Raw genomic sequence first — 14,817 nt, 5'->3', positions numbered from 1 at the left:
CCAGGAGGTAAGGAGGTGGGCCACGGAGGCCAGCAGAGATCTGCGCACAGAAAGACACAGGTATTAATCACCCTGTGGAATGGCAGGCAAGCCCCAAGGTGCCTGTCTGCATTTAACATGACTTTAAGGAAGCTAAGAGTCAAATGACGGTGGCCGTTCACTGAGTAATTCCTTCCTTTGGCAAAGCATCCTCCCTGTGCTTAGCATTGCCATCTGTAAAATGGGTGTGTAAAAGCCTTTGCTGTGTGGTTCTCAAGGTCACCATGAGATTCTCAGTGTGAAAAATACTATGCAAACATAAAAGGATCATATTTCCATTGCTACATGAACTCTTCTTAATTACAATATTTTGCTGGTGACAAACTGTAGCTAACAAAAGACACCGGATTTAAGGACTATAGGAAAAGATGTCTCCTGTCACCAGAGTCAGGCAAGGGAGCCAGCCTGCCACAGCATCCCAACCAGTGGCCATGTTCTGCTTTCCCACGGGTTGCCTTTCCTGTCTGGCTTTCCTTCAGTCTCTGCCTCCTGGGGGCTGTACACAGTGGACTAGAAGTCTGTCTGTCTGTCTACTAATCATGTTAAATTGTGCAGCTCGTATGCATGTGCACAAAGATGCCTGGGCACACATCAGAAACACAGACCCTCCGGAGAGCTTTCAGGGACGGAAATCTCGTGTGCACATTCCTAGGGTGGTGGGTCCATCCCCAGTGCACAGCGTGCATCTTTACACCTCAGCGCAGCTGCCAGTCTGCCTCTCAGAGAGGCTGGAGTAGATGTTTCTGGTGAGAGAAAACAACAGAATACTGTTTCTTCACGGTTAGTGTCAGGCCTAGTCACTGTCGCCGACGTGGGACAAAAGGATGCCACACTGCCTTCATCCTCTTTATCACAAATGAATCTGGATAACTTGGTTCATCTCCGGGACATTCTTGGGTTTCTGCTTCCTCAAAATAATTTTAATTTCTTTGTATATTTTTTTCCTGTTGGAGTTGTGCTTTGTCCTGTCTTCTGTAGGAAAATGTGTATCTATGGGCTTAGTGCGCTAGTGGTTGGTATTGCAGATTTTTCCCAACTTTGACTTTGTGTATTTTTCTTGTTAGTGAGAAAGTTTTAAATTTCTACATAATTGCATGTCTCATTTTTTTATTATATGCTTTTTTAAGTTATAAAGCTTGCATTAGGCTTTGAAGGGTATTTTTCACTTCAATCCAGTAAAGCGACTTTCTCATGCTTTGCTAATTCAGTGACTCTGTGTGTGTTCAGATTTTGCATTACTCTGTGTATGTGCAGTCAGGAGGCCTTGGCTTCTGCTCCAAGCTGGGGATAACTACCTAGCCTCCTTTCTGTCAGTTATTGGCCAATCTTTCTTCTGTCAATAGCATGTCTGATATATATATGCCGTGTCTTAGATTTATTCCTGAATACCAAGTTCCACTTTTCTAAATATCCATAAATCAATTCTATCCCATTTAATTCACAGTTAATAAAGCAGTTTAAATCACAGTTGATTGACCTTGGTCTTGGTATATTGTAGGTCTCTCTTCTCTTGCCATTAATTTTTAGATCAGAATGCTCCGGCCAGTCATGTTTTTCTTCCCTCCTCAACCTCAGGATGCATTTGCTCAGTTTATTTGAAATCTCTTCCAGCTGTAAGCTGTTGAGGCCATCATCTTAGAGGCTGCTCACAGCTGGTGGAGGTAGTCTCCAGCTTGTCGCCGCGGCTCCCATCTTGGCACGACTATAAGTGAATCCTCCTCCTACCCTTCTACCCCCTCTCTGAATTCTCGCTTCGTTTCCACTATCTCAGCTTGGCTCTCGTGGCGTTTTCAGGTGTAAACAGTGATACATCTTTCTTTAAATATTAAAATGTAATTACATTCTTTCCCCTTCCCTTTCTGTTTGTTGCTTTCTCCTCTCTGACTATATTGGCTAACACAGATTAGAGCTAAATAATAGCGATTGTTTTACTTTAGTCTAAAATGCTTGCAGCACAGACCTGACCCACTGTTTGAGGGTGGGGGGCAGGCTGAGTTTCCTCGCTGCCATACCCAAGGTATTGAGCTAGGTGCTTGACCACAGGGCCATCTCCGGACAGGCTCCCCTTCAGCCTGTGGGTGTGGGGAGAAGCCGGGAGCCCACTGTGGTGTGCCCTGAAATGACATAGCATCCAGGATTAGTTCTGAGAAAAATGACTTTTCATTTTGTATACTTCTCTCTTCATTTTTCCCTCCATGTTAGCTGTTATTGTTTGATTTGCTAGGTTATTTCATAAAGAAGCTTAAAGACGGTGGGGTGTCATACCTGGACTTTATAGGCCAATGTTAAGGACGTTCAAGGCTCCAAGTTTTCTCCGGAGCAGAGCTGTAGCTGTAGTTGCTGCAGATGCTGATGTCTGGTAACTTTATGGTTAAGGTTCCGACAGCCTCTGTGGCCCAAGGGAAACCCGAGTTACTGTGGTGTTCTCCAGTTTTATGGATGTTTTAGTTTTCTAAGATTTTTTCTCAAAAATTGTCTTGGAAGTCATTTTCCATTGTGCCTGGAAACTAGAGAGATTTGTTCTGGGTTGAATGAGAACTGTCCCCCAGAGACTCAAGTCTTTGAACTCTTGGTCCCCAGCTGGTGATGCTGCTTAGGGAGGTTGAGGAACCTTTACAAGGTGGAGCCTCTCCCCACGGCCCCGTTGCCTCTCTTGGCCTCCCGTGTGTGGAGGAAATGTCACCAACCATCTTGCTCCACTCTGCATGACGTGCCTGCCAGAGCCCAACGGACCCCAGCCCCCTGGACTTTTAGGTCAGAATAAGCCCCTTGCTTTCTAAGTCACCCCTAGGCAGCACCATGGCCAGAGGCAACAGAAGAGAAAAATGTGGGATTTTTTTTCTGCTTTTCAAGGACCTTAATTTTCTAGACACCACCTTAGCTCTGTTCAGCGTGTGTCACATCGCTAAGATGAGATGCTGTGTGCTTCTTTGAACTCCAGAATTAGATTCTTTCTCATTTCCGGGAAACTTTTCTTCATTCAAGTTTATGTTGAGAACTTTGCTCCTTGGCTCTCTGTCTGATCAGCCTCTCTCTGCCTCCGCAGAGATGTTTCATCTAAATCTCCTGGCTTTGGGGGTGAACTTCCTCTCTCTAACTCTCTACCGTTTTCTTCCTGTGTCACGTTTGCCCTCGAGCCTGCACATCTGCATCCTGAACCCTGCTGTCCCACAGCCCACGATTTCATTAGAATCCCTGACTTAGCGAACCCTTCACTACCTGTTGTCAGCCCCTCGGCAGCAAATCATTTCCAGGATGGATTTTTCATTTTAAAAATGAAAAAAATACTTTGTGTTTGTCTTGTTCTTGTCTGCATTAAAGTAGATTTCCATCCGTTTAACTTTTCTTTCTTTAAATAAGCTGTTCTTCCAAACTCTTGCAGGAAAATGTCAAGGAAGTATGGTAAAACTAGACCGCTCCTCTCTTTCAGTCAGGCTGATCATCTTTCTCTGTACCAACCGTCTCTGCTTTGTCGTGGCTGAGAATCTCCATTTACAAAATAGTGATACCTATTTTGTATCAGTACCTATCTTGTATGGCGGTTGTAAAGACTTTAAAAAGCTCTAGAACTTTCAAACACTTAAGCAAATGGTAGCTATCTGTCAGAGTAAGTACTACCCTTCCTGGTCACAGTAGGATTGGCTTCAGTCTTTCTCTTACCCTGAATGAAGTAAGAAGCATGTATCTTGGCGCCCACTCTCTCTCACCTGGCAGCAGGAGAGCCAGGTGGTGTACAGCCCAGATGGTAGCAGACAGAAATGGGTGCTGTCGAGATGGTTAAGAGTGCAGAGGGGTGGGATTCCCTTCTGTGCCACAAGGACACTGAAATCAACAGCAGGACCTGCCAAACCGATAAGACTGACAAAAGCCAGTCATGGACAAACCATAAAATACCAGCGAGGTCATTTGTCACTTTGCTGGTGGTAAATTCTTCCTAGGGCGACGGCCCAGGTCCACGCCAGGTCATCCACATGCTTAGCCATGTGGTTCCCTGTCTGTCACAGCAGTTCCCTGGTGGTTGTTCACACAACATGTGTGTCCCAGGTGAGGACTCGGAAGCTGAAGGGAGGGAAGAGATGTTGGGGTCCTGAGCGTTCAGGAGGCAGAGAGAACTGTGACAGAGTCAGCCTCTGGAGACTTTGCTTGCTCACCGCCTTTCCACATGGTTCCTGTGTCCATGCGGGCGTGCCTGAGTTCTCGTCCATGAGACAAGAGCTGCAGTAGGCCAAGCGTTGAGACCCCTGGCTAGCTGTCTGTATATTCAGAATTCTCGCCCTCTAGTAAGGCTTAGCATCAATTTTTAGCTCCCAGAGGGCTTTGCTGGATGCCTCCTTTGCCAAAATTGAAAACATCCTCCAGCCAATCACCTGGTGTTGCTTGGTCTGGTGTAGGTGGGAAGTGTCCTATATTACATAAGTATCCTTCACATGCTATTTTAAGTGTCCTGTGATACGGAGCTTATCCTAAAATTAGCAGCACTAATGGCTTGGATTTGTTTTGTTGTGCAGTCACCAGCATATGGAGCAACCCCACACCCAGGTGTGTCGTTGCCCACATTTCCCGTCAAGAGTGGAGTCAATCATTAGAGATTATATTCCGCACCATCTGGAAACCGACTTCCATAAATTATTTTCTAGGTCTCCCTTGCCAGAACGAAATGAACAGAATTCAGAAGCTGAGCAAGGGGAAAAGCCTGTTGGGTAAGTACAATTCCTTGCCACTCATTAGAGCAACTAATTAAACCCCCCGCATCTCTTGTCACATTCAGCTCTACAGTGTTTATTCAATTAGGGACAGTGTCTGGTGGAAGAAGCGCCTCACTCTCCTCCAGCCTGAGCTCTTGCAAGCTGCTGGCCCACAGAGGATGGCCTCTACCAGCAAGAGAAGCCGAGGTCAGGCCAGGGCCAGCGGGCGGCTCGGCCATGCTCAGAGTCCAGCTCTCTGGGGCTCCCTCCCTGATTCCGGCTACACTAACTCTTGGGTTTCTCCCTGTCACGTGAAGCCACCGAATGGAGCGCATTTTTCCAGCTCTCAAAATGAAAGGCTTTTAAGTTAGACTTTTTCTTCTCTCCCTCAGGGCTAGCTGTCCATTTAAGGAACAAGACAAGCCGTGACCCTGCCAGAATGTATCAGATAGGGCCGAAGGGCATGTGCCTCTCTGGATGGAAGTCTCCCACCTATTTAGACTCTGCTTTTTTTTTTTTCTCCTTTGGGTTTAAGGCAGGAGGTCAGTTGCAGGAGCACTGGCTCCTTTCGGTCCTCTTAGCTCCTGGATGGAGAGGGCGTGTGGTGGCCATTCCCGGCACCCTAGAAAACCACAGTTATGAGAAGGGAACCTGCTTTCCTGCTTTCCCTCCTTGTTAAGAAGAGTAGACAGCTGCAGCAGTGGTCCAGAGTTGTTCTCGCAAAGCATTCAGAGGCATGCACACTCTCTAAGCAGTCCCATTCCAGAAGCTAACCTAGTTACTTTGTGGGATGAGCACATTTTCCTAAAGATCGCCAAACGCAAGCATTCTGTGACTGCCGGCCGCTTACCTCTCGCAGTTTTGGGTCACCTCATAGCGCACAACTTCTAACTTATTCCCATGGCTTGCCTCAAACATTTGCTAGAACGTTAAGCTCCTGCTTCTGAACTCCTGAAGTCTTGGTTTGTCAGTGGAAAAGACATCTTTCTGGCTAAAGATGCAGTGTCTGCCTATCTCCTCCATACTCAACTCAAGGACTTCTGATGGCTGATTGTATTCTTCTACATAGGGTGGGGGAATAGACCCACGATCTACTAGTTTATGCAACTATAATGTTTTTAAAGCTCCGTGGCAATGGTGACTTTGTCATAGAAGGCATGCCACCTGACACATCTCCTTTTCATGCTCCTTGATGCACGTGATCCAACAACTGCCCACCTCCCCTCCCGTAATCTCACTTGAGTCTTATCTCAAACCCCCCACGTTCCGAGTTCACTCAGACCGATTCATACAAATGCCAACTCTATTGCTTACAAATTATTCTCTGCACGGAGAAAATCTCCAAATACCACAACCGTGTGTGTTCAGGGATATTCAGATTCAAATAAATAAACTAAACAAGCAACAACAAATTATAATCAGTTATAATTACTACCTACTTAGAAAGAGCAGTAATCTTATTAAATTATAGATTTACTACAACACCTGTTTCTCGCCAACCTGAAGGCTCAGCCCAATCTTAATTTATTCTGTGGTCTATTAGCTGCTGTGGTCTCTAACCGCTGCTCAGGGGGACCAGCCCTTCCACTCTCTCTAACCGCTGCTCAGGGGGACCAGCCTTTTCCACTCTCTCTAACTGCTGCTCAGGGGGACCAGCCTTTTCCACTGCTGGATCACCTAGGGAAGATAGCAAGGCACTGGGTACCCCTGTCTTTCCAAAGGGGTGACTGTAGTGGTAGGAAACTTGCCCTCTTTATCTCACTTGGTCTCTTAGAATCTAGACATCCTGAAATAGCCTCGTGAGTGCCATGCTCAGGGATCGATTCTGGTACCTGGAGAGATGACTCTGGGGTAAAGGGCACTGGCTGCTCATATAGAAGACCTGGTTTGATTTGTGTACCACATAGGGCTCACAACCATCCATTACCAGGGGATCCAACACCCTCTTTGGCCTCTATGGACACCAGACATGCATGTAGTATACTGACATACATGCATGTAAAACATTCATACACATGAAATGAATAAATACAAAGAAAAACATTTTAAGTAGCGCCTATACTGAGCTATATCTAAATTTACTGGCTCAAAGAAAATCTGACCTTCCAAAGCTGCATTTGGGGAGGATATTATTCTGTGAAATAGAAGTTAAATTGAGAGCATAGTTATGCCAAAAAGACAACAGGAATAAAATTAAGTAGAAGCCACAGTGAAAACCAGAGGCCTTTGCTTCATGATGCAAGGATGTAGTTTCTGAGAATGCCCCAGAGAAGATGAACTCACAATCATGAATAAAGATTATCTGCCTTTAACAAGACCAAGACTGAAATCAGATTTCCATGAACAACACTAGTTTAGAAAGAGATAGTAGTGTTTCTCAAGTGGAGATAACTTTGAATTTAGAATTTTAAACTCAACCCATTATAAGGTGGTGATACAGATACTCAAACTAAGATAATGGATATAAGTACATCCCATATGAAATTGTGCAAAAGAAACAGCATAATACCAAATCTAAACAACAGTGTATAGAACATTTTGATTGCCGGCATTTCAGAGACAGAGGTGGGAAGATCTCTGTGAGTTCAAGGTCATCCTGGTCTGTGTAATAAGTTCCAGGCCAGCCAAGGCCACCCAGTGAGACCCTGCTTCAAAACCCAGACCACCAAAACATTTTAATGGCAGCCTAGAATAAATTCTAGACTGTGGAGGGCAACAGAAACATGGGTGCTTAAATGTACTATAGTTTTGATTTAGCCCTAAGGAAAGGAAATACAGATTAACTTGAGAGTTCCCTTGGAAAAAACTATGCTGCTCTGTAGAAAATATCACGGAATCCCCAAGAATGACAGAAATGGAAGAGTTTTAAACACAAAAGAGACGTGGAGGAAAGAAAACGTGATTTTCACAGGAGGCAGGAGACGGGTGCCATGAGAAACACGTGGCACAGGAGTGTGCCAGAAGCACAAAGTACTCTGATCACAACCAGGGCACGTGGGACATAGGGACATATGAGACAGGAAGTGCTGTGTCTTCAAAGTCACGCCTAAGACTTTTGTACAGGAAGTTGAAATGAGAAGATGGAAAATGTTCTTCTTGATATAACGCGAAAACAGCTGGGAAAGCAAATACTTCGCCTTCTGAAAAGTAAGGCGTGTCATAGGCTGTCGGCTCGCTGGTTACTTTGAGACTAAATGTAATAGACGTTCACGAGTAACGCGGTGCGAGGAGACACAAATAGGATATAGAATAATTGGGCGATGTGATGCACATCCATATTTACATATGCACTCATGCAGGTTTGCATCAAATATCTGTCACGGGCAGCCCCCACAGATAAAACACAGTTTTAATAATCGCATCTCAAACTCACTAGCCCAGACAGTAACGAAAAGAGACGTCAAGGAAGTAAAATAAAATCTAGAGACTATTTTCAGCTGGATGAAATATAAAAGGGCTATATCCACCAGACTCCACAGAAGCAAGGTGAAGCTGGTGAAAACACACATCACTTCAAACACATTGTCAAAAATAATGCACAGAACTAGATGTTCAACTCAAAGCCCCAAGAACACAATAACCAAAAGTAATCAAAGAATAAACCAGTGAGACAAGGGTCACTAACAACAGCACCTTGGGAAGGGTTGGTTTCCTTCAACAAGCTAGTGAAAAGCAGAAAGCTTGACAGTATAAGGCAAAGGGTCCTAACTTAAAGCTGAACAATCCAAACTCAGTATAGAGGGAAGGTATTTCTGGCCCTCAGAATTGACTTGGGGTTGGAGGGAGCTGAAGCAATGACTCCCTGGTTAAGAGCACTGACAGCTCTTGTAGAAAACCCAGCGTCAGTTCCCAGCACCCACATGGCAGCTCACAACTGTCTGTAACTCCAGTTCCAGGTGATCTGATGCCTCCTTTTGGTCACCATGAGAATTGCATGCACACAGTTCATAAGCAAGTGTGCAGTCATGGGCGCCTATGAACAGGCACAGGCTTGAGAGAGCACGCACAAACACACTCGGCCACTTGGGGTAAACACAAATAAATTATTTTAAAAAAAAAATAAAAATCAACTTCTGACTCATGACCAGAAAAAGAAAGTCGTTTCTAAAGGGGTTCTAGATTATGTTGCTGGTCCGTTGGGTCAAACTGTCAGACGGAGCTGTAAAATGATTTAAAGAAACAGCACATTTAGCCTCTCATCACAGACAGAACACTAGAGAGAGAGAGAGCTGCTTAAAGAGAAAATGCGCATTCCGCCTCACAGATGTGGTGGTGTCAGCCCATCAAGAAAATGCAGGAAGCTGACACGCCTCCAGTGATGTACTTCCTCTAACTAGACCCCGCCTCCAACCTTTCATCCCCCTCCTGTCAGCAGGGGCACAGTAGCCAATGCAGCCCAGCACGGCTGCCAGCAGCCAGAGGCGTTCCTTTTCCTGTAGGGACTTCCACTCAGGTAAGGCCAGACCCCTGATCTCACCACAGAAAGGATTCTTGGGGCCAGCACTCGGTGATTACAGATGTGGGCTTCTCCAGGAGGGTGACTCTTAACTGTCTATACAGCAGCCAAAGTTACAGTTTTGGTGGGTTGTGAAGTTCAAAGGGCTACTAGGAATCTAAATAAGATCCCAGGGTGGCTCCTGAGGTATGCGGGAAGGATGCCAGCTGATGAGCTAAAACCCAATACCACAGAGGCTCATGAGAAACTGGGAGCCTTGTCCAGTGAGAATCTCTGAAAATATCTGAAAGAGGTGTCACATGGGCCCTACCTGAAAATTTCAGCTCTGTGGGCAATCGTTACAGAAAATATCAATTATAGTGGAATTCTTTAATTTAAATAACATTTTTCTATTTATTTCTTTACTCTCAACTGTCCTGAAGCTTCAGACACTGGAGAGAGGGGCTGCTTTGCCATCCTGTGCCCCCTTAATTGTCCATGTCTTTTTCTACACTGATGTATGTCCAATAATGCCAGCCTATTACCAATCAATACAGGGATTAACCCATTGATTAGGTCATGCCCTCAAAGACACCTCTCAGAGATGGGTTTTACTAATATGAATGCAATCAAGTTGATAATCAAGATTAATGATCAGACTCTGAATTTTCATCACAAGCGTACTTGAGCAGAAACATGAAACTCATCAAAAGTCCTACTTCTATATTTATCCAAAGGAAAGAGATTATGTGAACATGTTTAATATATAATGCACATGGTTTAGATTAGTGCCCAGAATATGTGTAACTACACAATGCTCTTGACTTTTATCTAGTTGGGGAGTGAGCTTCTTGGAATCCAATATACACTTCCTAATCAAGGCTGAGGTCCCCATAATGTTTACAAAATAGTAAGCAGTCAGCCTCATTCTTTCCTGGGGCCCTACAGCCAATCTGTGGCTTGTGTGTGACCCCCCCCCCCCCCCCCGTCTTAAATGGCGTGAACCCCACGCCTCCATGCTTGTTTCTCTGACTGAAATTGGCCCTTTTGTCCCCACAGGAGCATTCGTACCTCGGTGTAACGAGGAGGGTTACTACAAAGCCACGCAGTGTCACGGCAGCACGGGGCAGTGCTGGTGTGTGGATAAATACGGGAATGAGCTGGCTGGCTCCAGGAAACAGGGCACTGTGAGCTGTGGTGAGTAAAGCCTCCGGCACCAGCCCGGGCTGACCCAGGGGTCCTTACTGCGTAGGGGTCATGGCAGAATCTCAAGAGCCAGCTCTGGCTGTAGTAAGTCTGCCATGGAGACAGAATGCTGTAATTCCATGACTTCATGCAGAGCCGGTTTTGCTAGGAGCAGATCTTTACCAGTATCACTGGGTAGACAAGAGCTTGTGAGTCAGGGGACGGTCACTGGTCCAGCACTCAGGACTGCAGTCTTCCTAACGAGGCTGAAGCACCCAGGGTACTCTAGGGCTTCCCATTGCTGTGATAAAGACCATATTTCAAAGTAACTCGGGGAGAAAAGGGCTTATTGGAACTCAGGGCAGGCGCAGGAGAGGAACCTGGAGGCAGAGACAGAAGCAGAAGCCACGGCGGAATGCTGCTTTCTGGCCTGTTCCCCATACCTTGCTCAGCCTGCTTTCTGATACAGTGCAGGACCACCAGCCCCCATCAATCACTGATCTAGGGATTGTCCCACAGGCTTGACTACAGGGAAGCTGATGGAGGCATCTTCCCACCTAATGTGTCCAGTTGACATGACATCAACCAGGACAGGTTTCCATCAGAGCAGTCCGCAGGGCCAGGGCTGAGCCCTAGAGACGTTTCAATCTGAGCTCCCACACTGCAGAAGCAAATGCTCTGGTTTTTATTCTACAACCCAAGTCACGAGCCTAGTGAGTCCGCGTGGGCCTTGAGGGACAGTGGGAGCTAACCTGAGGTCTTTCCTTCCCGTGCTAGAAGAGGAACAGGAAACCTCGGGGGACTTCGGCAGCGGTGGCTCTGTGGTCCTGCTGGATGATCTAGAGGACGAGCGAGAGCTGGGACCAAAGGACCGAGAGGGGAAGCTGAGGGTGCACACCCGGGCTGTGCGGGAGGATGACGAGGACGAAGACGATGACAAGGAAGACGAGGTTGGGTACATATGGTAGTGCCCATGAGGGAGAGGACATGCTTTTGGCAGATTTGCAAGTCGCTTCCTTTGCCTGCATTTGTATCTAAGACTCCGAGGCCCGCAGGTCTCTCCTCCGCTGTTCTCTCTGTACCAGGGCTAAGGTTTGGAAGACCCCTTCCCAGAGCGTTCTGAATTTGCATACAGTTGTGCGGGAGAAAGGATGTTGTTTGTGTTTCTTGTTTTTATTTCCACCGGATGAGAGAAGGGCTGGCTCAAATAAAGCCACCTTCCCTCCTGTAAGGTTTTTGCAACTAGCATGTGATTTGTGCGGAATCCAGCAGTGCAGGGAGCCCCACCCTCTCAAACGTCAAAGACCCTCTCTGATTACCCACCTCGGTGGTTATTACAGCATGGTTCCCAGCCTTATGGTGTCTAAGTGCTTTTCTTGTGTCCTGTAGATGTTGTGGAAACCACACCACACCACTGCTCCTTTTCCTTCTGTTCCTACCACCTCCGATGTTTATTAAAAATCATAAAATGTATGAAATTATTAAAGTTATAAAAAATGGCTTCCTACGAATGACAGCCTTAATTCAGTCCAAGTCCCTTTGGAGAAAGAATTCATTTTCTTTTTTAGAAATTAAGGTCTTGATGCTTTCCCTGCCGCTTGCACATCCACAAACAGGTGTCTGTGCTTGCACGACTTGCTTACACACCTCTGAGTGTCTGATTGTATACTGAAAACACTCTAGAAAAACCACGGCTTTTAATCAGCAACTCCAGACGCGGAACAGAAACTGGGGTATGAAATTCCTCTTGGAGTCCTGTTTGCACTGACACTTGGCCTATGGAGCCTGCAGGCTGAGGAGGTTCCTCTATGCAGCTGCAAAGTGACTAGAAGCCCTTTTGATTTGGATAAGCCTGTTTGCCTAAACTGCTTCGTTTCCCCACAGAAGCCATGCAACTCCCACTTGGGCAGCTTCACAAGCCATTCCTTCATATAGCTAACCGTCCCCTCAGGATGCAGCATCCCCACTGTGGCAGCTCCCTTCCCTACCGTCAAGGGCTTTTTCTGAGGCATTCCTACTGAGCTTATGCTCGCGCGAGAAGATAGCACCATGATGATCATAGGAAAAAAAAATAGGGTTCTTCGTGTTCATGTTTCTTCCCCCACCCCCTTTCTACACAGATCATGATGGGGAGATAAAGGCCCTAAGGGGTTCTTTTTCTCACCCTTCATTTAATAGAAATCCCAACGGAGGCCTAGAAAGAGATCCTAGTAGCGCAAGAAGCTGGCCTAAGCTCATTATTGGCATTCAGTTTCAGTAACGATACCATCTCTGTATTCTCCCAGACTTCTTCCACACGAGTACCAAAGAGTAGACTCCAGCGCAGCCCCATTCAGGTCAGGGCCAGCTCCCTGAGCTCTGCCTGCTTGCTTCCTACCTAGCCAGTTGCCCTAACCAACCACGATTCATCAGAAACAACTTCTATTTTGCCCTAACCAGCCACAGCCCGCCAACACTATCTCTTCGTTGTCCTTGCCTTCCCCAGTGAGTTTTAGCCAGTCCACAAGACAGATCTATTAACTCAGGCAAAAAGTGTTTTTGGTCAAACCCGTCTCCCACCCCAAGCTGGCCTTCTGTATGTAGTAAACCTCTTTCACTAGCATCTCCATCCTAGAACAGGATGGACAAGGTTGCACTGGTCCAGGAATTCTTCTCGTGGCCTGGTAGACACAAGTACCACCGGATGTTGAGAATTCTGTGTGCTTCCTCTCTACGGAGATGCAGACTTGCTCAGTCCGGGGTCTCGATGACATCCTCCCCAGTCCTCTAGTTTGTTTTTCTTTTTTTTTCTCACCCTCAAAGCTGATCACAATTTAGATCATAATTTAGGAAGCAGGTGCTCAATCGCAGCTAAATGATAATAGGATACATTAAAAAGACGCTAGAAATCTCAGTTTAGACTGTCATCATAAGCCATTGTTATTATTTCCTTCAAGCTTGGAAAAAAAATGCACAAGAGAACAAATTAACAATCGGCAAATTGATTTCACTTGGAGAAACTTCTCGGAACCCAATGAACCACTTATTTTGTCTAATTATCGTATGACAAGTGTCACATTAAGATGACACTTAGAGCTCCTTAACATTATCTTGATGGTGGAGAAGAGTACTCAATAGGCAGTTCCCAGGAAGGTAATGAGATGTCATTTGCGGAGACATTCCAAGAAGATATTTTGATTCATTAAGATATTAAATCAAAAGCCCTCCTACGTCTGGAGCCCATATCAACAAAGCAGCACCATTGCCGCTGCTCGTGCCCCACTTGGGGTTTTAAAGACAGTTACTTGTAATAGTACTTAAAAATTAGACTTTCTGTTACCTTCTCCCGAGACGCAGAGCTTCTGTTGCCCTCTTTGGATGGAGCCTTTGATTCCAATAATAATCCCACACATTCCAAGCATCATCTGATGCTGTTAGCATCTCTGCTCCTGGGATGACCGACCCATTGTGTAAGCAGGTACTGAGTTGAGCCCTTACTGCCTTATTTCCAGGAATCCTTCCATTGATGTTGTCACCGTCTCTACAAGCAGTTATTTTAATGCCGTTACTGTGGCATTCAATTGAACCCCCAGAATTCTCTTCCACAGGCTTCACTCTCTGCCATATGAATGTGTTTGGGTTCTACAGATGTTCTCAGCATGGGGATGCCTTCATGTGGCTTTCTCTCAGCTCCTCCTTTATGCCCACGTCCCCACCTTTCCCGGAAATGATGACTCGTCCATCCAGGTCAGCCCTCTGCTCGTTCCACAATGCCATTGGCGTTGGGTTTGCTTTTGTTTTATCTTGACCACACTGTACAGTAACATCCAAGAGCCCTTTCTGCAACGGGCGGTTTTGGTCTTTATACACCTTTTCACAGTCATTGATGTTTGTCCCCGTTCAATGTGTAGCCGTGTGACAAGACCCCATGAAATCCAGACTGTCAGTTTGTTGTCCCTATTGTAGGTGAAGTAGTGATGTAGAAAATCTAGTACTCTGAATGCTTTTCCATGTAGACTTTTCTGGAATGTGAACACGACTCTTTGGTTAATAGCAACCGCTTACCTGTAGTCCCGAGTAGGCGCACTTCTGTCTGTCTCAATAAATTTTACTTTGTCTGCAGCATGTGGGTGCTTGTGTTTTGTTAGCAGGGGTGTGAACTTGACTCACTGAGTCCCCAAACAACCACACTCTGGGCTGTCAAGTGATGGGCACTGGGGCTGTCAGCCAAGGCTGTCGTCACTTAGGGATGACCTGCTGAGCACCTGGTCTCTCTCAGCTGCCCCATCAGCTTACGGCGCCTGTTCAGAGACACGCCACACCAGCCCTCCAATTTAGCTACTTTCGATCCTCTCTGGCCCCAGCTTTGTCTTGGCCACGCTGGATTATGCTCTTGTTATCCCTACTCACACTTACTGTTTTTTAATTTCTGTGAAGACTGGGAGTGAGGCATTCTCCTTTCCTTCAAGAACCCCGCCTCTCCTCCATGAAGTA

The 14,817-nt window shown here is 46.1% G+C and overlaps 1 protein-coding gene across 2 annotated transcripts in view; it reads left to right on the top strand.

Annotated features, from left to right (window-relative positions):
* The window catches only part of Spock1 (SPARC (osteonectin), cwcv and kazal like domains proteoglycan 1), a 459,458-nt gene extending 445,012 nt beyond the window's left edge, over positions 1 to 14,446 (top strand). For both annotated transcript variants that reach the window (XM_026782920.1, XM_026782919.1), the window contains 3 exons: positions 4,677 to 4,739; positions 10,219 to 10,356; positions 11,122 to 14,446. In XM_026782920.1, coding sequence (XP_026638721.1) covers positions 4,677 to 4,739; positions 10,219 to 10,356; positions 11,122 to 11,312 — 392 coding nt within the window. In that variant the 3' untranslated portion in view covers positions 11,313 to 14,446. The remainder of the gene's footprint in view (positions 1 to 4,676; positions 4,740 to 10,218; positions 10,357 to 11,121) is intronic.
* The last annotated feature ends 371 nt before the right edge of the window (positions 14,447 to 14,817 follow it).

Source organism: Microtus ochrogaster, chromosome 16 (assembly GCF_000317375.1).
Source record: "Microtus ochrogaster isolate Prairie Vole_2 chromosome 16, MicOch1.0, whole genome shotgun sequence".
Classification (NCBI taxonomy): domain Eukaryota; kingdom Metazoa; phylum Chordata; class Mammalia; order Rodentia; family Cricetidae; genus Microtus; species Microtus ochrogaster.
The sequence above is the reverse complement of the archived record's forward strand: the minus strand, read 5'-3'. Positions and strand labels throughout refer to the sequence as shown.